This window comes from Equus asinus, chromosome 27 (genome assembly GCF_041296235.1).
Source record: "Equus asinus isolate D_3611 breed Donkey chromosome 27, EquAss-T2T_v2, whole genome shotgun sequence".
Classification (NCBI taxonomy): Eukaryota; Metazoa; Chordata; class Mammalia; order Perissodactyla; family Equidae; genus Equus; species Equus asinus.
This window is the reverse complement of record NC_091816.1, coordinates 7,713,662-7,738,491: the sequence shown is the minus strand read 5'-3', so window position 1 is coordinate 7,738,491 and position 24,830 is coordinate 7,713,662. Positions and strand designations below refer to the sequence as shown.

At 34.9% G+C, this 24,830-nt stretch overlaps 1 protein-coding gene across 1 annotated transcript in view; it reads left to right on the top strand.

Moving 5' to 3' along the window:
- KCNU1 (potassium calcium-activated channel subfamily U member 1) overlaps positions 1-24,830 on the top strand; it is a 150,098-nt gene that overhangs the window by 32,275 nt on the left and 92,993 nt on the right. Inside the window, 3 exon segments of the mRNA XM_070499718.1 lie at positions 19,729-19,834; positions 20,961-21,043; positions 22,169-22,238. Of these exon segments, the coding sequence (XP_070355819.1) occupies positions 19,729-19,834; positions 20,961-21,043; positions 22,169-22,238 (259 nt within the window).

Genomic DNA, 24,830 nt, shown 5'->3' with positions numbered 1-24,830 from the left:
CTAGTGAGATTGAATAATTTTTGTGTGTTTTGATAGTTTCCTTTCCTTTTTGAAATTCTTCTTTATTTCTTTTATCCTCTTTTCCATGAGGATGGTCATCTGTAACTTTACTGACTTTTAAGCGCTCAGTGTATTTTGATATTAGCTGTTTTGTGTCATATAGTGTAATTACTTTTTCTCTCTCTTTGCATTTTAAATTTTTGTATTTTTTAATTTTATTATGGAAGAATTTGATTTACATATGCTCCAATCCTTTGATTTTCATTTTCGCTTTTTGCTTTTTTGACATTCTTGGGCCTCTCTGTTCTAGAATTAAGTAAATATTGCTCAAGCATTTTTATGTTTTTATATTGAGATCTTTTATATTTAAGTTCTCTGGAATTGATTTCCTGTCATGTGTAGTAAACTAACTTCTTTATTTTTTCCGAATGGTTAATCAGTTATCCAGACATCACTCATTTACTAAATAAGTCCATCAGATAGGAAATATTTTGATTGTATACAGGTTTATATGTAGGATCATCTCAATCTTCATGCATTTTATAGGTGAGCATTCTGTATGTTTTACATCATGACATTTTCAATTCACCACAAATTTTGGATCTCATATATGAGATGACCAATAAGAATTTTGAACTCCTTTTTGGTATTGCTGATAGACAGCCAACAGTTCTGTTTCAGTATCATTGTCATGCCTTTCTCTTCAGTAATTTGTGTATTACTTGAATCCTTATTTAAAAAATAATTTAAAAAACCAAAGTGCTGAAAGTGATAAGAGGCTAATAATTATAATCCATTTATAGACAAAGACAAAGAGGAAATCATTAGATGTATGGAAATTGACATTTTATCAGCTGCTGTATTTTTGTGGACTAATGTAGCTTATTGTAGGTACTTGTTAAGATAATAAATGAAATTTTTTAAATGATGAGAAATGTTGTAAGTATCTGTCTAGACTTTTACAATTACATCTATACTCTGATGATTCCACAATTTATATCCTCCACCAGACATTCTCTGTGGCTCCATATTCACCTAACTAATTGCTCACTGGATATTTCCACCCAGGTGTTACAAAGGCCAACATTATCAAAAGTAAACTCATGACCTTATGTCCTCCTTTCCATCTCACAAGTCAAATAAAAAAAAAGTAAAAGAAAACAGCATTTTCTGTCTCATAAATGGTACCTCATCAATGCAGTTCCTTAAAACAGAAAATTAGGCATTGCCTTTGATACTCTTGTCTCCCTCAAGAGTATCTATATATCCTTTGATAAATATCTTCAATTTTTTCTCCTAAAAAATCCTAATTCTACTTCTATCATTCCCTCTTCACTATCCCAACCCTATTCAAAGTAAATATCTTGTCTTTTCCAAATTTTTGTAAAGGCCAATTTATTGATTTGTTCTTTTTGCTCAGAAGCTCTTCTGCTGCCTTTATATGATTAGTTTATTTTCATCCTTCAGCATTCAGAGTCCTTCCTCATCCAACCTATCTAAATTAGTGTCTTTTAGTCCTTCTAGTTCATTACTCCATTGTATTTCCTTTAAAGCAATTATCATAGTCTATAATTGCAGTAGATTTTCCTTTAATACAGATGTTAAGACTTCCTTCCCTTACTGTACATTCATGCTGCTCCTCTCAATAAAAGACAGAGTTCCTTTCTCTTTTTCTTTGAATCTGGGCAGGCCTGTGACTTGATTTGATAAATAGAACGCAGCAGAGGTGACACTTTGCTAGCTTCAGGCCTACCCTTTCAGAGGACTGGCAGTTTCTCTTGGAGCTATAAGCCTTCACATAAAAAGTCAGACTAGCTTGTTAGGGAGAAGGTGCAGCCAGCTCTCAACCACTCCAGTAACATGGCTGAGACAACAGTCATATGGGTAAGTCATTTTTGTCACTCCAGCTCCCGGTCAAGCTCTCTCATGAATGCACCCACATGAATGGCCACTGTCAACACTATAGAGAACAGAAGAATTACCTTGCTGAGACCAGCCAACCCACAAAATCATGAGAAATAATACATTATTGTTATTTTAGGTCAATAAGTTCTAGAATGGTTTATTTTGTGGAAAGGGATATCTAATACAAAAAGTAGTACTCGAAGTCAGGTTCTATCATAAGCCAAAATTTGGCCTTTTCTTTGGAAATGATGGCAGGCAGAGGTTTGGGAAGGTTACATGGAGACTCTTAGTAGAGATCAGGAAAGCAATGATGAAATCGCTATTGAGTATTGGAAGAAGAAACAGAATTTTGATAATAGTGTCACTAAAAATAACATGGAAGTTAGAAAATGTACTTAGTGAAATTGTGAAACTAGCTTAGAAAATTTTCTGAAAGAATGTTGGGTGTCATTTGCCTTAGTATAATCACGTATGATAAAGTATTTAAGAAAATTGAGTTAATCTCAACGGAGTGGGTATGGAGGGAACATACCTCAATATAATAAAGTCCATGTATGACAACCCACACAAAACATCATACTAAATGTTGCAAAGCTCAGAGCTTTTCCTCTAGGATCAGGAACAAGGCAAGAATGCCCACTTCTGCCACTTTTATTCAACATAGTACGTGAAGTCTTAGCCAAAGAAATTAGGCAAGAAAAAGAAATGACAGGGATCCAAATTGGAAATGAAGAAGTAAAACTGTCGCTATTTGCAGACAACAAAATACTATATATAGAAAACCCTAAAGACTCCACCAAAACCTATGAGAACTAATAAATGAATTCAATAAAGTTACAGGATACAAATTAATGTACAGAAATCAGTTGTGTTTCTACACACTAATAACAAGCTATCAGAAAGAAATTAATAAAACAATCTCATTTATAATTTCGTCAAAAAGAATAAAATGCCTAGCAATGAATTTAACCAGGGAGGTGAAATATTTGTACTCTTAAAACTATGAGACTCTGATGAAAGAAATTGAAGATGATGCAAATAAATGGAAAGATATATAGTGTGTTTACGAATTGGAAGAATTGCTATCTTTAGACTCTCCGTATTATCCAAAGCAATCTACACACTCAGTGTAATCCCCATCAAAATACCAATGGCATTTTTCACAGAACTAGTACAAAGAATGTTGAAATTTGTATGGAGCCACAAAAGACCCCAAATATTCAAAGCAATTTTGGGAAAGAACAAAGCTGGAGGTATCACACTCCCTGATTCCAAACTATGCTACAGATCTACATTAATCAAAAAAGTATGGTACTGGCACAAAAACAGACACGTAGATCAATGGAGTTGAATACAGAGCCCAGAAGTAAACTCATGCTTATATGGTAAATTAATCTATGACAAAGGAGGCAAGAATATAAAATGGAGACAAGACAATCTCTTCAATAAATCTTGTTGGGAAACTGGACAGCTGTGTGGAAAAGAATGAAACTGTACCACTATCTTATACTGTAAACAAAAATTCACCCAAAATGAATTAAAGACTTGAATGTAAGACCTGAAATCATAAAACTCCTAGAAGAATACATAGACAGTCAGCTCTTTGACAACTATTTTAGCAATATATTTTTTGGACCAGTCTCCTCAGGCAAGGGTAATGATAGGAAAAGTAAACAACTGGGACTACATCAAACTAAAAAGTTCTGCACAGTGAAGGAAAACATCAACAAAACAAAAACACAACCTACAGAATGGGAGAAGATATTTGCAGATCATACATCTAATAAGAGGTTAATATCCAAAATATTTAAAGAACTCACACAACTCAATATCAAAAAACCCAAACAACCTGATTAAAAAATAGAGGACTTGAATAGACATTTTTCCAAAGAAGACATACAGATGGCCAACAGGCATATGAAAAGATGCTCAGCATCACTAATCATCAGGGAAATGCAAATCAAAGCCACAGTGAGATACCACCTCACACCTGTCAGAATGGCTATTATTAAAAAGACAAGAAATAACAGTGTTGGTAAGGATGTAGAGAAAAGGGAATTCTGATACACTGTTGGTGAGAACATCAATTGGTGCAGCCACCATGGAAAATAGTATGGAGGTTCCTTAAAATTGAACTGCCATGTGATCCAGGAATTTCACTTCTGGGTATTTATCTGAAGAAAACAAAAACATTAATTCAAAGAGATATATGCATCCTTATGTTCACTGCAGTATTATTTACAGTAGCCAAGATATGGAAACAACCTAAGTGCCTTTGATGGATGAATGGATAAAGAAGATGTGGTATATAAATACATGATGGAATATTACTTAGCCATAAAAAAGAATGAAATCTTGCCATGTGCAACAACATGGATGGACCTAGAGGGTATTATGTTAAGCGAAATAAGGCAGATAGAGAAAGACAAATACCATATGATTTCACTTATATGTGGAATCTAAAAAGCAAAACAAACAATTAAAATGAAACAAAAACAGACTCATAGGTACAAGAAACAAACTCGTGATTACCAGAGACAGGAAGGGTTGGGGGGCTGGTGAAATAGGTGAAGGGTATTAAGAAGTACAAACTTCCATTTATAAAATAAAGAGTCACTGGGATGTAATGTACAGCATAGGGAATATAGTCAAAATATTATATTAACTTTGTATGGTGACAGATGGTAAATAGGCATCATGGTGATCATTTTGTAATATATATAAATATCAAGTCACTATGATGTACACCAGAAACTAATAAGATATTGCATGTCAATTATACTTCAATAAAAAAATTTGAGCTAAAGAAGAAACTCTTTAATTTTCGAGCAGAATTTAAAGGAAATACAGAAGGCCCAGAACAGTCTTTCCAGCTGGCCAAAAAATGTAAAATGACCTCAGGGGAAAAAAATCAAACCCAGGGCATTACCTATAAAATATGACCTGAAGGTCAAAGGTGAATATCCAATCAAGAATGCAGCTCTAAGGCCCTTTGTTAAGACCTCAGAAAGATTTAAGGTGTTGGCTTGTAGATGCTCCTCTCAGTCAGGCAAAAGGCTTCTAAGAAGCTGAAGGACATTCTTCTCAGAATCTCGACCTTGTCGAAGTAGACAGAGGTCTGTCTCCAAGGGGACCATGCATATGACTTTGAGCATGACCTCAACCTGAATAATATTTATAGAAAGTAGTCAGTGCTTTACAGAAAATTTTACTGGTAAAAGTACTGTCGGCTTGGAGTAAAATGGAAAGAGAGAGTTCAAAAAGGAAAAAAAAATGCCTCTGGGCCTCAACCTAGCACAGGCAGGAATCAGGCTGAGAAAAGTACTCAAGTACAAACCTGGGCCATTTATTAGGGAAAAGGAAGGGTGACTCAGAGGGACAGAGAGCAGAGACAACAATCAAGAAGATAGTGCATTAGCTCATAAGGACAGACACGGGCCCTAATCAATAAACATCTCCACCCCTGGAGTAGGGGGTCCTAATAGTATGTACTCAGATAGATTTCAGAATTTCTATGGATCAGTGAGTTCCATGTGCCCTGCATCACTTCCCCCGCCTCTTTCGATTGGGAATGTCTATTGCAGTTTTCCTATCCGTGCCTCATCATGGTACGTTGGATGTTGAGGTGGGGATAATATCTTACCCATTTAGTTCACAGGTCTTCAGATGAGAAGGAACTTTGCCTAAGTTGCCCCATCTACATCTAGACCTGATTTAGGTGACAAGATCAGGACTTGAGCTGATGCTATAAAGAGTTGAGACTTCTGGAGGAGAAGGCAAGAGTATTTTGTATAGGGGAGGGATGTAAATTTTTGTGGCCAGAGGGAAGACTGTGGTAAATTGTTTTTAAAATATGGCTATCAGCAATTCCTCCCAAATGGTTACACGTATTCTACTCTTCCCACCAAAAACAGAGTCTGTTCTCCATTCTATTGAATCTGGTTTGGCCTTTTGGCTTATTTTAACCAATAAAACATGTATATGTGACTGGGCCAGTTATGGGCCCAGCCCTTAAGAGGGCTGGCAGCTTTTGCTTTTAGTTTCTTGGAGCCCTGAACCACTGCAGACATCCCTCAGTATCCAGGGGGGACTTGTTTCAGGACACTCTGTCAATACCAAAATGAGCGGATGCTCACGTCCCTTGTATTTAATGACATAGTATTTGCATATAACCTATGCACATCCTCCCATACACTTTAAATCATCTCTAGATTACTTAAAATACCTAATACAATATAAATGCTATGCAACTACTATAAAGGTTATACTGCAATGTTTAGGGAATAATGACAAGGAAAAAAAGTCTGTCCATGTTCAGTATAGATGTAGCCATCCTAGACCTTTCTATCCACGTTTACTTGAATCCACGGATGTGGAACCTGCGGGTCTGGAGGGCCGAATGTGTATAAGAAATTCAAGAACTCTGATGGAGAGGAGGCCCTTCAGCCGCCAGCTCCTCCAGCTGGTTCGTTTGAGGCAATGGACATGTAGGTGATGCCATCTTGGATGATCTAGCCCACCAACACTCTCAGGTAAATGCAGTCATATAACTGACTCAAACAAAACCACATGGAACAGAAGAATCGCCCACCTGAGCCCAGTCAAAACAAAGCATTTCAAGAAATAATAACTTGTTATTTTAAGCCACAAAGATCTTGCAAGATTTTAGTCAAAAATAAATAACTGATACAGAAATTGTCACTTTCTTTGGTTACTTGTTTTATGATTTAAGCAAAACAATATCCAAGATATTATGCTATGAAATATCATAAAGGTAAAACATTAATCTGTATTTCTATAAGTCAGAATACTTAGTGTTATGCAACAAAAATCATGGCTAAATTAAGCAGAAAGAAATGTGTGAATAGATGTTATATGGCTCTCAAAACCTCCAGAAGAGCCAGATAACTAGGCTTAGAGACTATACGACAAGGAACAATGATAAGATGATGCTTATTTCCTTGAGTAATCTGTATTATTATTGTGCATGGATGGGTACCTAAATGTTGATTTATTATCATTCTTTATACTGAATGCATACGTCTTATACACTTTGTATATGTGCAATTTTTCACAATAAAATGAGAAGATGAAAACTTTCTAGAGTTGAAAAAAGATAGTTCTCAGACTGGAAAAGTACAATAATGTTGATCAGGATTAATGAAAATCATGTACACACACACTTACTTGAAATGTGAAAATTAAAACGTAGAGATAAGGAGAGGGAGTCATGCAGATGAACGTTGTCATAACCTAGAAGGGACACCTAATTCAGGAGACGTTGGGGGAGTGGGAAGATCAGCGTAGGCACCAGAAGAGAGTGCTATTCAAGAAAGTAATACACGAAAATAATTTACACATCAAATAGCAGAATACTTGTCACAAAATATTTATTCCCTTCCCATTTTCCCAGTTCTACTGCTCAGAGATAACTATTCTTAGCTCTTTCAGATTTGATATTTCTGCTAACTTTAAATCCATGTTTTACCACTCTTTTGACTCCTCAGTGTTAGACAATATTTATTCATCACCTGATACAGCAGGTAAATATTTTTCAGCACTATCTACCACTTCCCCTTCTTCCACTGTTCCAATATAGTTATCTTCCATTTTGTAGTTACAGCAACGATCAGTGTTTATATCATTATGGCTAATAAATGTTCCCTGCAGATTCAAGAAATGTCTTATGATAACTGCATTTGCTCAAAATTGTTTTTTAATATTTAATGAATGCCTCATTTTGTAACATAGCTATCATGTGTTTTCCAATACATATATTACATGCGTAGCAATAAATATTTTCTAATTTCTCCAATATTAGATAATCCCATAAGATCAAAAGTTGAGTGAAAAATTTCCAAGAGATGCACACAAGTCATTGGAGTATAGGAAAAATATCTTATGGGGCCTGCCAGGTGATGCAGCAGTTAAGTTCGCTTGTTCCGCTTCTCAGCGGCCCGGGGTTTGCTGGCCCGGTTCCAGGTGCGGACATGGCACCGCTTGGCACACCATGCCGTGGTAGGCGTCCCACATATAAAAAGTAGAGGAAGGTGGGTACTGATGTTAGCTCAGGGTCAGGCTTCCTCAGCAAAAAGAGGAGGACTGGCAGTAGTTATCTCAGGGATAATCTTCCTCAAAAAAAAAAAAAAGAGAAAGAAAAAATATCTTAGAACTATTCATTTTTAAAATAACGAGGAATTGATTAAATACCATGTCTAAACCTTTTATATTCTAAAATATAACTCAGAAAGAAAATTACATAGAATTACAACGTACATTAAAATGAATCACTATAAAGTGAACACCCATGTAAGCATCAGCCAAATCAAGATAGATTCTGTTGCCAGCACCCCAGCATAACCCTCCCCAGTGTAACCCCATCTTTTGGTCCCTAGAGGTAACTTTGTCTTACAATTTTTTAATTGTCTTATCTTGTATGTTTATTTAGAATATTTAGTTTTTTCCTTTTTTAAAAAACTTACATAAGTGGGATATAAATTTATTTACCCCAATATTATCTTTGTAAGATTCATCTGTTTTGTGGCTGGATCATGGCTATGCCTATTCCTTATCATTTCTGTGTAGTAGAGTATTCCATTATATGAATACACCACAATTTTTCTTAATCCATTCCACTGTCGGTGGACATTTCACCTCACTTTTTGACTATTATGAAGAATGCTGCTTTGAAAATTCTTGTATATATATCCTGGTATCCAGGAATAAAATTGCCAGTTATCTGAAATGGTTTTACCCATCTGCACTTGCACCAGCAATCATGAGAGTTCCTCTTGCCCTATATCCTTGGAAATATAACTTTACACGCTCTCTAATACTTAGAAACATCAGTCTTTTTAATTTTAGCCATTCTTCACGGTTGTGTTTTATAACACGATGGTATCTTACTGTGGTTTTCATTTTCATTTTTCTGGTTACTAATGAGGCCAAGCATATTTTCATATGTATAGGCCATTTGAATTCCTTTTTATGAAATGACTACTATCTTGCCCATTTTTTTTCTTTTTTTGAGGAAGATTAGCCCTGAGTTAACATTCAGTGGCAACCCTCTTCTTTTTTCTGAGGAAGATTGGGGCGGAACTAACATCTGTGTCCATCTTCCTCTACTTTATATGTGGGGTGCCTGCCACAGCATGGCTTGTCAAGTGGTGCATAGGTCCCCACCCGGGATCTGAACTGGCAAATCCTGGGCTGCTGAAGAGGAACGTGTGAACTTAACCGCAGTGCCACCGGGCCAGCTCCCTATCTTGCCCATTTTCATCCTGAATTAAATGCAGATCTGCCAGTGACAAGCTTTTCTTTAATGTCTTTACTTTTTCTTCATTCTTGAAAGGTAATTTCATTGATATAGAGTTCTATATGCCAGTTCTATATGCCAGCTTTTTTTCCTTAAAAGCCGTGAATGTATTAGTCTATTGATTTCTGGCTTTTGTTGTTGCTATTAAGAAGTCTGTTGAACTACCTTCTTTAAAAAACATCTTTTTAAAAGATCATATGTTGTATTTAATGAAAACGTTATACTTTTAGTATGATGTGTATAGGTTTGGAATTCTTTTATTTTATCATGCTTAGTTTTCATAAATCTTCCTAAGTCTCTGGATAGGTACCTTCCACCATTTCTGGAAGATTCTCAATTATTCATTCAAATATCGTCCATGTCACCATTTTCTCTCTTCTCCTTTTCTGAGACTCCAGTTATAAGTATGTTAGCCCTTTTTAACTGTTCCAACTATATTTCTTACCCTTTCTTTTGTGTTTTCCCTTTTTTGTATCCCTGTGTTATATTCTTGATAATTTGTTATGACCTACCTTCCAGGTCCATGATTCTCTCTTTATCTGCATTTAATCTACTTACAAACCTATCCACTGAATTTTTAATTTCAGTTATTGTATTATCTATTATCTGGTTCTAGAATTTGTATTTGGTTCTTTATCAAATATTCTCTGTTTTTATAGATTTTTTTGCATTTCCAGGCTTACCTTTTATTTATTTCAACAAAATAAGCATAATTCTATTGGAGCCTGTGTCCAATAATTCAACATCTCAGGTCTTTGGTTTTATTGTCTGCTGTTTCTGCTGGATGTCACACATAGTATCATGTTTCCTTTGTGTGCCTTATTGTCTTAGATTATGTGCTGATTCTTATATTAAAAATTATTTGTAGAAATAATTTATAGCCTAGAACAGTGTTGCATTCTTCTGGAGAGGATATTCCTTTACTTCTGCCAAGAACAATGGGGCACTTCTGCTTCAGGACCACCTTAATCCAAGTTCAAGGCTGGAGGTTCTCTGTACTACCCTGGTAACCAATTTGGGATTACAATCCATCTGAAAACTAGTTCATTCAATTTTAATCTTCTTCTATGTTTGTGTACCTTTGTTATGTCAGTTTGAAATTTGGGTGGGTTATCAAACTCTTCAGTTTTAGTGTGAAGGGAGCTGGACATTTTTTGCCCCCTTGCCCTGTAGGACCACCAAAATGTTAGCTCACTTTGGTAGATGCTGCTTCTGGATTACTAAATGCTTCCTGGGGGAGAAAAAAGACTGAACTTAATCTTCAAGACCTTGATTTCTCCTAGGATTTCACCTAGTAATTCTTCATGGTCTGGCTATATCCTTGATGATTTATCAGAAGATGTTTTTATATTTTATCCAGCATTTTTATATATCTTTAGTAGAAGGTTGGCAGAAGTTACCTAGTTTATTATTCCTGAAAGCAGAAGCCCCCGGCTCTAAATATTTCATATATGGATATATGCATACTTTTCACTTGTCCACTCATGTTGATGATCCAGTATCACGTACTGAATATAAAGTGTTTTAAGAGAATAGGGGAAGTTTTTTTGTACATCAATACCATTGTTTCTCTCTCCTATAGTTTTATTGCATCTATGTACACTATCAAAATGTTCACATTATTTTAGATATGTTTAACTTCATAGAAGGAAGATCATGCTTATGTAATCTTGTGATGCTTAGAGTTTCCTCACTTTAAATTATATAGGATGCATATATAATATGTATAAAATGATTATATGATGTATATAAGATACATTAATGTTTCTGAGTGTGGCTCTAGTTAATTGGTATTTATTGTTGTAGATATTTTGTTGATAACCTATACCTCAGTTTATTTATCCACTCTTCTTTTGATGTAATTTGAATAGTTTCTAGATTTTGCCATTGCAAATAGTTTTGTTATTAATGTACTTATATATGGCTCTTGATAGCCCCATGTAATAGTGTGTGTGTGCATGTTTAATAGTGTGAAGTATGAGAATATTCATTTTTAAAAGATAATATAAAACATTTTTCCAAGTGGTTGCAACATTTTCCAAGCCTAGCAGCAATATGTAAGAGACTTTGTGTATTTGTATATCTACATTCTTTCTAACAATTGATATGGTCATACTTTTTAATCTTTGCTATGGAAGCAGTATAAAATGGAACCTCATTGTGGTTTTGATGTGTATGCTCCTTATCTCTAAGGATGTGGAGTTTGTCTTCATGTTTATTAGCCACATGTGTTTCATCTTTCTGTGAAATGCCTGTTCATGTGTTTGGCCCATTTTCCTATTGGATTGTTTGTGGGATTTTTTTTTTATTTAATTTCTAGGAATACTTAATATATTCTTGACACTAATTCTTCATCAGTTGTGTGAATTGCTAATATATTATTCCAGTTTTTAACTTGTCTTTTTACTATTAGGTGTATTTTGATATTTGAAAGTTTTTAATATTATTATAGTCAAATTTTCAATCTTTTCAATTATATTTAATGCTTTTTGTTTTTTGTTTAGGAAATCTTTCTCTATCCCAATGTTTAAAAAGTATTTAACTGCACTTCCCATTACGAATTTTAAATTTCGGTTTTTGTCATTTAAATCTCTAATTCAACTGGAATTTGTTTTGTATATGGCATTTCACATGAATAAATAAAATTTCACCTTTTTCCATATGGATAGTTATTTTATCAATGCTAGTTATTGAATAAACCCTGACATGCTACCACTATGAATAGGTCTGCTCTGTGTTTTCTATTTTATCAATCTCTCTCTCACTGCATTAATACTACACTTTTTAAATTACTAAAGCTTCATAATTAGTCTTTATATATCCTAGGGTAAGTCTTCCCTCCTTGGTTTTTTGAATAATTGACAAGCTCTTTCTGGCCCTTTATCTTTCATAGGAATTTTTCAATCATTTTATTGTGTATGAAAAACTTTGCCAAAATTGATGGGAATATGATTGAGACTTAAATTAAAAATTGACTTTTTTATGTTACAAACTCTTCTTTTTTTAAATTTTTTTTTTTTTTGAGGAAGATTAGCCCTGAGCTAACTACTGCCAGTCCTCCTCTTTTTGCTGAGGAAGCCTGGCCCTGAGCTAACATCAGTGCCCATATTCCTCTACTTTATACATGGGATGCCTACCACAGCATGGCTTCCCAAGTGGTGCCACGTCTCCACCTGAGAAGCAGAACGTGCAAACTTAACTGCTGCGCCACCAGGCCAATCCTACAAACTCTTCTTAACTCTGACTATGCTATGGTTATCCATTTATTTAGTTCTCATTTAGTGTCTCTCAATAATGCTGTATAATTTCTGAGGAGTACTGAGTTTTATTATATATATGTAATTAATATGTATATAGGTACTTGATATTTTCTGATATTATTGGAAATAGTATCTTATTAATTATGTTTTCTACTTGTTTGCTATTGGTGTAAAAAACAGAATTCAGTTTTGTGTACTACTATTCTGTTTATCCATATTGCTAAATTCCTCTATTTAATTTTTTCTGTAGTATTAGGGGTTTCTAAGTAAATAATATTATTTCAAATAAAGATAGTTTATTTTCTTCTTTGTAGTCCTTATGTGTACAATTTATTCTGATTTTTTATTATACTTGCTGAGACATCAAATAGAATGTTGGGAAAAAAGCGGTGGTTGTATCTTTTCTTCATTTCTGATTTTAAAGAAAATTCTTCTAATATTTTCCCATTAAGGTCATCCTTTTCATTTTAAAGATGCTCTTTATCATGTTAAGGATATTCTCTTCTATTTCTAATATACCATGAATTTTATTTCTTAACGGTGAAACAATATTTTTATCAACTTTTTCTCTGCATCTGAAATAACTGTATAATTTTTCACTTTTGATTTGTTAATGTGGTAAATTACATTAATAGTTTTAGTATCATGATTATTTTGGATTTGATCCATTTTGAGTTTATTGTTGTGAATGGTGAAAAAGAACGGTGAATTTTCATTCTTTTACACGTAGCTGTCCAGTTTTCCCAGCACCACTTGTTGAAAAGATTTTCTTTTCTCCATTGTAAGCCCTCAGCTCCTTTGTCAAAGATTAGCTGTCCATAGATGTGTGGTTTTATTTCTGGGCTTTCAATTCTGTTCCATTGATCTGTGCATCTGTTTTTGCACCAGTACCATGTTGTTTTGATTACTGTAGCTTTGTAGTATGTTTTGAAGTCAGGGATTGTGATGCCTCCTGTGCTCTTTTTTCTCAGGATTGCTTTAGCAATTCAGGGTCTTTTGTTGCCCCATATGAATTTTAGGAATCTTTGTTCTATTTCTGTAAAGAATGTCATTGGGATTCTGATTGGGATAGCGTTGAATCTGTAGATTGCTTTAGGTAGAATGAACATTTTAACTATGTTTATTCTTACAATCCATGAGCATGGAATGTATTTCCATCTCTTTATGTCGTCATCAATTTTTTTCAGGAAGGCCTCGTAGGTTTCATTGTATAGGTCTTTCACTTCCTTAGTTAAATTCACCCCAAGCTATTTTATTCTTTTTATTGCGATTGTGAATGGTATTGTGTTCTTGAGTTCTTTTTCTGTTAGTTCATTATTAGAGTATAGAAATGGTACTGATTTAGGTAAGTTCATTTTATACCCTGCAACTTTGCTATAGTTGTTGATTATTTCTAAAAGTTTTCCGATGGATTCTTTGGGGTTTCTATATGTAAGATCCTGTCGTCTGCGAACAGCGAGAGTTTCGTTTCTTCCCTCCTTATTTGGATTCCTTTTATTCCTTTCTCTTGCCTAATTGCTCTGGCCAAAACCTCCAGTACTGTGTTGAATAAGAGTGGTGATAGAGGGCATCCTTGTTTCATTCCTGTTCTCAAGGGGATGGCACTCAGTTTTTGTCCCTTGAGTATGATGTTGGCTGTGGGTTTGTCATATATGGCCTTTATTATATTGAGGTAATTTCCTTCTATCCCCATTTTATTCATAGTTTTTATCATAAATGGCTGTTGGATCTTGTCAAATGCTTTCTCTGCATCTATTGAGATGATCATGTGGTTTTTATTCCACAATTTGTTGATGTGTATATCACGTTGATTGATTTGTGGATGTTGAATCATCCCTGTGTCCCTGGTATGAATCTCACTTGATCATGACGTATGATCCTTTTGATGTATTGCTGAATTCGGGTTGCCAAAATTTTGTTGAGAATTTTTGCATCTATGTTCATCAGTGATATTGGCCTGTAGAATTCCCCAGGAAAGCCATCTGGTCCTGGGGTTTTATTTGTTGGGATGCTTTTGATTGCTGTTCCAATCTCTTTCCTTGTGATTGGTCTGTTCAGATTGTCGGCTTCTTCTTGACTTAGCTTTGGGAGATTATAAGAGTCTAAGAATTTATCCATTTCCTCTAGGTTATCCATTTTGTTGGCATATAGTTTTTTCTAGTATTCTCTTACAATCCATTGGATTTCTGTGGAGTCTGTTGTTATTTCTCCTCTTTCATTTCTGATTTTGTTTATTTGAGCTTTTTCTCTTTTTTTCTTTTTAAGTCTGGCTAGGGGTTTGTCAAGTTTATTTATCTTCTCAAAGAACCAGCTCTTTGTTTCATTGATCCTTTCTACTGCCTTTTTTCTTTCTATAGCATTTATTTCTGCTCTGATTTTTATTACTTCTCTCCTTCTGCTGACTTTTGCCTTTGTTTGTTCTTCTTTCTCTAATTCAGTTAGGTGTAATTTGAGATTGCTTATTTGGGATTTTTCTTGTTTGTTAAGGTGTGCCTGTATTGTGATGAATTTCCCTTTTAATACAGCTTTTGCTGCATCCCTTGTGAGTTGGTATGGCATGTTATCATTTTCATTTGTCTCCAGATATTTTTTGATTTCTTCTTTAATTTCTTCAATGATCCATCACTTGTTCAATAGCATATTGTTTAGCCTCCACATCTTTGTCCCTTTCTCAGCTTTTTTCTTGTAATTAATTTCTAGCTTTATAGCATTATGATCAGAGAAGATGCTCATTATTATTTCAATTTTTTAAAATTTATAAAGCCTTGTTTTATTTCCCGACATATGGTCTATCCTTGAGAATGTTCCATACACACTTGAGAAGAATGTGTATTCTGCTGTTTTCGGATGGAGTGTTCTGTATGTGTCTATTAAGTCCAACTGTTTTAGCTTTTCATTTAATTCCACTGTTTCCTTGTTGATTTTCTGTCTTGATGATATGTCCCATCATGTGAGTGGGGTGTTGAGGTCCCCTACTATTATTGTGTTATTTTTGATATCTTCTTTTACATTTGTTAACAGTTGCTTTATGAACTTTCATTCTCCTGCATTGGGTACATAGATATTTATAAGTGTTATTTCTTCTTGATGTAGTGTCCCTTTGATCATTATATACTGACCCTGTATGTCTCTCTTTACCTGCCTTATCTTGAAATCTACTTTGTCTGATATAAGCATTGTGACACCTGCTTTCTTTTGTTTGCCATTAGTTTGGAGTATCGTCTTCCACCCCTTCACTCTGAACCTGTATTTGTCACTGGAGCTGAGGTGTGTTTCCTGGAGGCAACAAATGGTTGGACATTGTTTTTAATCCATCTTGCCACTCTGTGTCTTTTTATTGGAGAATTCAATCCATTTACATCGAGGGTGATTATTGATGTATAAGGGCTTACTGCTGTCATTCTGTCACTTGTTATCCTGTTTTCTTGCATTTCCTTTGTTTCCTGTCCTGTGTGTTTTGGTCTACCCATTGATTTCTGCAGTTTCTAATGCTGGGTTTCTTACCTTTTTCCTTATTTATTGTTTGTGTCTCTGTTCTGTTTTTTTGTTCAGTGGCTACCCTAAAGTTTGTATTCAGAATCTCGTGAATAACATAGTCCATTTTCTGGTGGTCTCTTACTTCCTTAGCTTAAACTGATTCAGTCCCTTTCCTCCTCCTCTCCTAAGTTATTATTTTCATCTCTTATTCCAACTTGTGCTGTGAGTTTATGGTTAAAGTGATAAGATTGTCTTTGTTTTTGGTGTTTTCATTCCCTTTAACCTAATGCTATAGTTGAATATTTGCTATCCTATTCTTATTCTACCTATTTGTCTCCTTATTCTGTGTTTTGTGACCCCTTTCTCCCTTTTTTTTCTCTTTTCAGGTATGAGGGCCTTCTTGAGGATTTTTTGTAGTGGTGGTCTCGTGGCTACGAAGTCCCTTAGCTTGTATTTGTCTGGGAAGGATTTAATTTCTCCCTCATATCTGAAGGATATTTTTGCTGGATAGAGTAGTTTTGCTGAAGATTTTTATCTTTTAAAGTTTTGAATATGTCATTCCAATCTCTCCATCTTGTAAGGTTTCTGCAGAGAAATCTGCTGAAAGTCTGATAGGTGTTCCTTTATAGGTTATTTTCTGCTGCCTTGCTGCCCTGAGTATTCTTTCTTTGTCATTCATTTTTGCCAGGTTTACTACTGTATGCCTTGCAGTAGGTCTTTGCATTGATATATCTAGGAGATCTGAAAGCTTCCTCCACACACATTTCTCTCTCATTCCCTAGATTTGGGAAGTTCTCTGCCATTATTTCTTTGAGCACGCTTTCTGCTCCATTCTCCTTTTCTTCCTCTTCGGGGATACCTATAATTCTTATGTTGCATTTCCTCATTGAGTCAGCTATTTCTCAGAGGTTTTATTCATTTCTTTTTAGTCTTAGTTCTCTCTCTCCCTCTGTCTGGAGCCATTCAACCTGTCTATCTTCAATTATGCTGATTTGCTCCTCTATGGTGTCCACACATACATTCAGGGAATCCATATTTTGTTTTATCTGATCCATTGTATTTTTCATCTCTAGTATTTCTGATTCATTCTTCTTTATAGTTTCAATGTCTTTTGTGAAGTAGCTCCTGAACTCATTGAATTGTTTCTCTATATTTTCTTTTACCTCATTGAGTTTTTTGATGATAGCTATTCTGAATTCATTGTCATTTAGTTTACTTTTTTCCAAGTCCTCAGGACATAATTCTGTGGTTTTATTGTTTTCCTTCTGGTCTGGAGCTTTTATGAATTTGATGCTAGAAGAACAATTTTTTTGCATAGTGATATTATTCAGTTGCAGTTACAGCCTAACACCACTAGAAGTGGATTGAGAGCCACATATTCTGAGCTGTCCACCTTCAGCAGAGATGGCATGGCACAGCGTGGGTTGGGGGGGGGCACTTTCTCTGTGTGCAGACCAGGTTTCCTGATCAGCTCTCACTATCTGGTTTCCTGGGGTCTTAGCTTGATGGGGTAACCCCACATGAAAGTTTTCACCCTGTTCGAGGGCTTCCCTCTAGGCTGCAAGGGTGCTAAGGAGTCCTGGGTGATCCTGTGGATGCGTGGCCCCTCCCCCACTCCTTTCTTCATGGAGCCATCCATGGCAGTGATCCCAGTCTTTAGGGGAGGGAGCAAAGTTCTCTCTTGCCCCTTTCCAGCTCCTCCAAGGGGGACTCGAGCCTCTCTGCCCTCCGTCATTTGGCTGCTGTGGGTCTCTGAGGATTCCTGTGCTATTAGGATATTTTTTGTTGGAATAGGATTGTTCCTTTTTTAAAATTTTTTTAAAGATTTTATTTTTCCCTTTTTCTCCCCAAAGCCCCCCGGTACATAGTTGTATATTCTTCATTGTGGGTCCTTCTAGTTGTGGCATGTGGGATGCTGCCTCAGCGTGGTTTGATGAGCAGTGCCATGTCTGCGTCCAGGATTCGAACCAACGAAACACTGGGCCACCTGCAGCGGAGCGTGCGAACTTAACCACTCGGCCCCAGAGCCAGACCCTGATTGTTCCTTTTTGTTGTATGTTGGAGGGGAGAGTGTCCTGGCCAAGCTCACTCCACCATGATGCTGACATCACTATTTCATTAACCTTTTTTATCTCTATTTGCCTCTGGATATTTTATCTTCCTCATTCACTATATAAGTCATTTTTGTCTTCTCTTTTTTTCTGTAAACTTTACTACAGGTTTGTCTATTATATTAGTTATTTTTTCCCAAAGAACCAAGTTTTGGCTTTGATCATCTTCTCTGTTTTATCTTTATTTTCTATTTTAAGTTTGCAGTCTTTTTTTTTTAATTGTCTGTTTCCTTCTTATTTCTTTGGATATATTTCAATATTAATTTTCAAAGCTATAACTTTCTCCTAAGGCATTGCATTTATTGTATCCAAAGGGTTAGATATTTAGTGTTTTCAACATAATTTATTTCTAAGAATTTTATAACTTTCATTATAAGTTTTTAGACTTCCAAATATAAAGAATATTTTTATGTTTTTAATTATTAACTCCCAACTTAGTTGTATTGTGATCAGAGGTCATAGTGCATACAACAGCTAGTTTTTGCAATGTGTTGAGGCTTTCCTAACCAGTCAAGCAAATTATCATTTTGATAAACATTTGTGTGCTCTTGAAAAAAATACAATTAGTCACAATAGCCAAGGTATGGAAAGAACCTAAGTGTCCCCCAATGAATGAATGGATAATGAAAATGTGGTGTATATATATATACAATGGAATGTTATTCAGCCTTAAAATAAGAAGGAAATTTTGTCATTTGCAACAACATGGATGAACTTGGAAGGCATTATGCTAAGTGAAATAAGCCAGACAGAAAGAGATATACTGCATGGTATCACTTACATATGGAATCTTATTTTTAAGAAAAAGGAAGTCATCAAACTCATAGAAACAGAAAATAGAAAGAAGGAGCTACGGGGTGGGGGAAATAGTGAGAGGTTGTTAAAAGGGTACAAGCTTTCAGTTTTAAGGGGAATAAGGTCTGATGATCTAATTATAACATGGAGACTATAGTTGATAACATTGTATTTTACAATTGAAATTTTCTAAGAGAGTAGAACTTAGACATTCTCACCCTGCAGAATAGGTAAATATGTGAGATGAAGGATGTGTTAATTCACTTAATGGGAAGAATCCTTTCACAATCTATGAGGATATCAAATCATTGAGTTGTGCACTTTAAATATCTTACAATTTTATTTGTCAGTTATACCTCAATAAAGATGAAAAAAATGGATATCCCAAATGTTGCTTGCAGAATCTATAAAAATCAAACTTGATTTTTTTTTCTGCTTGATCTATCAGTAATTCAGAGAGATCTGTTGAAATCTCTCTTTCCAGTGACAGATCATCAATTTCTTTCTCTTGTTTGTCAATTTTTTCTTCATATATTTAGAAGTTATTTTATTAAAGTCACAGTTGTTTTAAAATATTTTGTTTTTTGAATAATTGAATTGCTTTTATTTGATACTGAAATTCTGCAGTCTTTTGTTTAGTATTAACCTGATTCATATTTTTCCATATCACTATGATTGATTAAACTTGAGCTGCAGGCTCATCCCTGGAATTAAGTTAGTGGTGTCAATATTACTTAACCATGTGGATTAATGATGGAGGATGGATGTTTTCCAAGAGGAGAGTAAAGCTGGTATTTAAATGCACTAAATAAATCTGACAATCTCTAAACTAAAGTCAATCATCTTTGGCACATCGTTTGTCCAGGGCTCCTCCTTCTTTGGAATTAGAAACCATATTTAAGTGCTACATGGCCTATACAACTTTTGTTTCTGGATCTGCACTAAAGTGGGAGGATCTGAGGCGAGTTGCGGTAAGATCTAGTTCTTTTTCTCCTGGTACTTTTCCTAAGCTGCAAGAATTAAGAAGATAGGATGTATTGCTCTTTCAAAAGTTATTATGCCATGTTATTAAATTGGGGGAATATGACTTCCTCAACTTTAAAAACTGATGATACGGGAAATGTACTAATTGACCTCCAAATGGTCCTTAAAACATATCAAGCAGACTTCATGTTTTCCCTGTACTTAAATTTAAATTATTTACTTCACTAAACTCTCTATATGTCTAGAACAGTTTTATTTTATCAGCCTAAGATATATGAAAAAGTTATGGCTAGCAAAACTGTGTTTGATCTTACTATGCAAATAGGATTTTTACCAGATGAGAGATTTCTAGGAGTCCATCACCTTCACCAAATTTTGATAAACAAGTTGATATGCCTTCTGATAGGAGAAACATGAAGGAAAATAGCAGAAATCCCATTAAGGTTGAGATTAAAACTAATGAGCAACAGCCAACCCTCTAGACATCTTTCATTTGAGATCAAAGCCAGCTTCCTCTCATGTGTTAGGTTTCATAGAGTCATACAAACCAAAAGGCTTCAGTTTTTGAAGGCAGAGTTCTGTACATTTAACATAAAGTATGGAAACCAAAAATGACAGATACAGTATAATCTTTCTCTTCCCTGAAACTTAGTATTCTAAGAGCCACTTCAATAATTTTCTAGAACCTTAAGATTCAGAATCCACAAATATTTAATGACTGTTTACCTTGACCCAAGCAGACTTCAAGTTCCTCTATTCTTTGCCTATTCTGAAAGGTAAATAAATATATAGGTAGTTCTTTAAAAAGATCATATTACTCATCACTAGTCATAAATTGATGGTTATAGATGATAGGAAAATATAACTATGTTACTACACCCATTTTAAAGCAAGTTTACATCTATGTTGGAGACCCTGTGCCCTGGTCCATCTGCTACATCCCTTGCAGCATTTGCAGGATTATGATTCTGATGTAAAGACATCCTTATCAGAAGTCCTTCCCAAGTGTGTTCTCTTTCCTACTGGAAATTTTATAAGAAAACTCAAAAGGGGAACACTAGAGCATTTCCCATGTAATTAACAAGATGGCTGCTGTTTAATCTTGAAGAATAGGTGGAATCTGCAGAAGCATGCCTGATTATAGCCAACCCTTTCTGCAGTGATTTGCATGCTGAAGATACTTCAAACATTATGAGGTAAGAAACTGGCATTGTGTTTTAGATGCTCCCATGCTGATTTTATTTTTATCTCTTTTAAAATAAAGCCCAGTGCATAGGACTAAACAGGTGAAGATGTCATCTATCTCAGTACTAGATTCATCATATTTCAGGTTTCTGCCTATTTTTTTGTCCCAGAGGCTGCACAGATTATGAAAAAGGAAGTTAAAATAGAGTATCCTGAGTATCTATGTGCTTCTTCACATACTTTCTTGAAGTTTCATATGGATAATAGCTATCTAAATTTAAAAAGCAAGCATACAAATAACTGAAAACTGTTGAGATAGCACTCTTATAACTAACATCCTCTCCCCCTCAAAAAAAAAGAAAGATACCATGTGTGATTTGTGAATCTTATTAGTAGACTTTGCTTATTGGGGTTTTTTTTCTTCTGTAATTCTAGTGAAAGACTGTACATGGTTCAATATGATATGCTTATAACTGTTGGCAAGTATTTCCCAGATGGCTAGAGTTAACATTACCATCTTTAACTCTGAACTTTCTATGAGCAGGAACTTGACTTGTGGTAACACATTCAAACTAGCGTTGTGATGGCAATAGCATTGTGCCTAAGCCAGATGAAGTTTTGGCCCCTAGAGCAAAATAAATATACATAGCTAAAGGTGACTATACAAATAGGAAGAAACAGCTGAGAACTTAAACCACGCATAATACAGTAAATATGAGCTAGACCTTAGTTTCTTAATTTGTAAAATGAGAAAGTTGGATGAGACAATCTCCAAGCTGTTTCAAGCTATAGACAGTAATTCAATCTCTATTTTTTCCTGTAATTAATGTCTTTGAATTTGAAGGCTAAAATATATGGAACTGTTATTTCCTCCTGAAGAATTGGTCCCAGAAGACCACAGTTTCCTAATACTTAGAGATGACCTTTCCATAGATTTAGTTAACTAAGCCACTAAAAAAATAGCACCCTTCTGTGTTTATGCTATTAAACAGAACATTTTTAGAGAAGAGCATAATGATGAGCTTTATAATATGCTGTTTCCCTATGCTTACCCACACATCAATTTGAATTGAATTGTATTACAAAACCATTGGATATGGCACATCACTGATGAGCATATTTTGTTGTTTACGTAGGGTGCTCTCTATCAAGAACTATCACCCACAGACCAGAGTCATCATACAGATACTTCAATCCCATAACAAGGTATTGTAACATTCTAGCCTATCAAATCTCCTCTTATAGTCTTTGAAGCTAGATGAACTTAGTTCATCTAAGTAAATAGATGAACTTATTACTTGATAATGGGTCTACATGTAAAAAGTTTTATCAGTTATAAGTGAAATTTGGAGTCTCATTAAGATTGCTATCACTTAAGAATGTAAATTGGGAAGAGATATATTTGTATACTTTAAAACCTGCTGCCTGAGGGTCTGTCTTTCAATCAGTCTGAATCCAGGTGCTTTTTGAGATCCTTACCTTTGGGACAGTGACAGGTCTTGGTACAGCCTCAATACTGGCAGCCACTAAAAATAAAGTAGGCTGCTTGAACAATCACAAAGGTTTGAAAGACAGCCAAGAGCTAGGGCCAGGCTCAATGATAAAGTTCATCCTCTACACAAGACACACCTTAAAGACTGGGAGAGGTGGCTGTTTTATCTAATGCATAGAAACCAACACAGAGAGTCAAGGCAAATGTAAAAATGAAGGAATGTGTTCCAAACAAAAGAACAAGATAAAAAACCTCAGAAAAAGACCTTAATGAAATAAAGATTGGTCATTTATTTGATAGTTCAAAATAATCAGCATAAGGATGCTCACCAAGTTTAGGAGAAGAATGGATGAACAAAGTGAGAATTTCAACAAAGAGATACAAAATACGAGAAAGTAGTAAGTAGAAGTCTCAGAGCTGAGGAACACAATAACTTAACTGAAAAATACAGTAGAGAAGTTTGACATCAGACTAGACCAAGCAGAATAAAGAATCAGCAAACTTGATGACAGGGTAGTAGAATCCACCTGATCAGAATAGCAAAAAGAAAAAAGAAGGAAAAATGGTGAAGACAGCTTAAAGAACTCATGGGACAGCATAAAGCAGACCAACATTCACATTATAGGAGTGCCAGAAAGAGACGAGAGAGAGAAAAGGGCAGAAAATTTATTTGAAGAAATAATGGCTGAAAATTTCTCTAACTTGGGGAAGGAAACAGATATCCAGGTCCAGGAACCACAGAAAGTTCCAAATAAGGTTAATTCAAAGAAACACACACCAAGACACATTATAAATAAATAGTGTGAAAAGTTGAAGAGAAGAAGAGAATATTAAAACCAGCAAGAGAAAAACAACTTGTCACATACAAGGGAACTCCCACAAAATTATCAGGAGATTTGCGACAGAAACTTTGCAGGCCAGAAGGCAATAGCACAATATATTCAAAGGGCTGAAAGAAAAAACTACCAACCAAGAATATTCTACCTGGAAAAGTTGTCATTCAGAAGCAAAGGAGAGATAAGGAGGTTTCCAAACAACAAAAACCAAAGGAGTTCATCACCATTAGACTGGTCTTGTTTTATGTAAGTCTTATAGTAACTACAAAGCAAAAACCTACAGTAAATACACAATAGATAAAGAAAAAGGAATCTAAGCATACTACCATAGAAAATCATCAAATCACAAAGGAAGAGGGAAAAGAAGAAGAAAGGAACAGAGAAATTTAAAAACAGTCAAAAGACAAATTACAATAAGCACATAACTCTCAATAATTACTTTAAATACAAATGGACTAGATTTTCAAATCAAAAGGCATAGAGTGGCTAAGTGGATTACAAAAAAAGAAGAAGACCCATCTATATGCTGCTTACAAGAGACTCATTTCAGGTGTAAGGACACACACAGTCTGAGAGTGAAAGGATGGGAAAACATATTGCGTATCAATGGAAACCAAAAGAAAGCTGGGGAAGCTATACTTATATCAGATGAAATATATTTTAAAACAAAGATTGCAATAAGAGATAAAGAAGAGCATTACATAATGATTAAGGAGTCAATCCAGCAAGATAGTATAACATTTATAAATATTTATGCACCCAACATAGGAACACCTAGATATATAAAAGAAATATTAACATACCTAAAGGGAAAAATAGATAGCAATACAATAATAGTAGGGGACTTTAATGCTCAATTTTCATCAATAAATAGATTATCCAACAGAAAATCAATAAGGAACCAGTGGCCTTAAATGACACTTAAAAGACCAGATGGACTTAACAGACATATACAGAACATTCCATCCAAAAGCAACAGAATATACAGTCTTTTCAAAAGCACATAGAACATTCTCCAGGATAGATCATATGCTAGGGCACAAAACAAGTCTTACTAAATTTAAGAAGGCAGAAATTATATGAAGCATCTTTTCAGACCACAAAGGTATGAAACTAGAAATTAATTACAAGAAGAAATTGGAAAATTTATAAATATGTCAAGATTAAACAACATTGAATAACCAATGGCACAATGAAAAAATCAAAAGAGAAACAAAAAAAATCTTGAGACAAATTAAAATGGATATACAACATACCAAAACTTATGGGATGCAGCAAAAGTAGTTTTAAGAGAGATGTTCACAGCAATAAATTCCAAACTCAAGAAACAAGAAAAATCTCAAACAACTTGATTTTATACCTCAAAGAATAAGAAGAATGAACAAAGCCCAGAGTGAGTAGAGGGAAGGAAATAATAAAGATCAGAGCAGAAATAAATGAAATAGAAGCCAAAATGAAAAGAGAGACCAA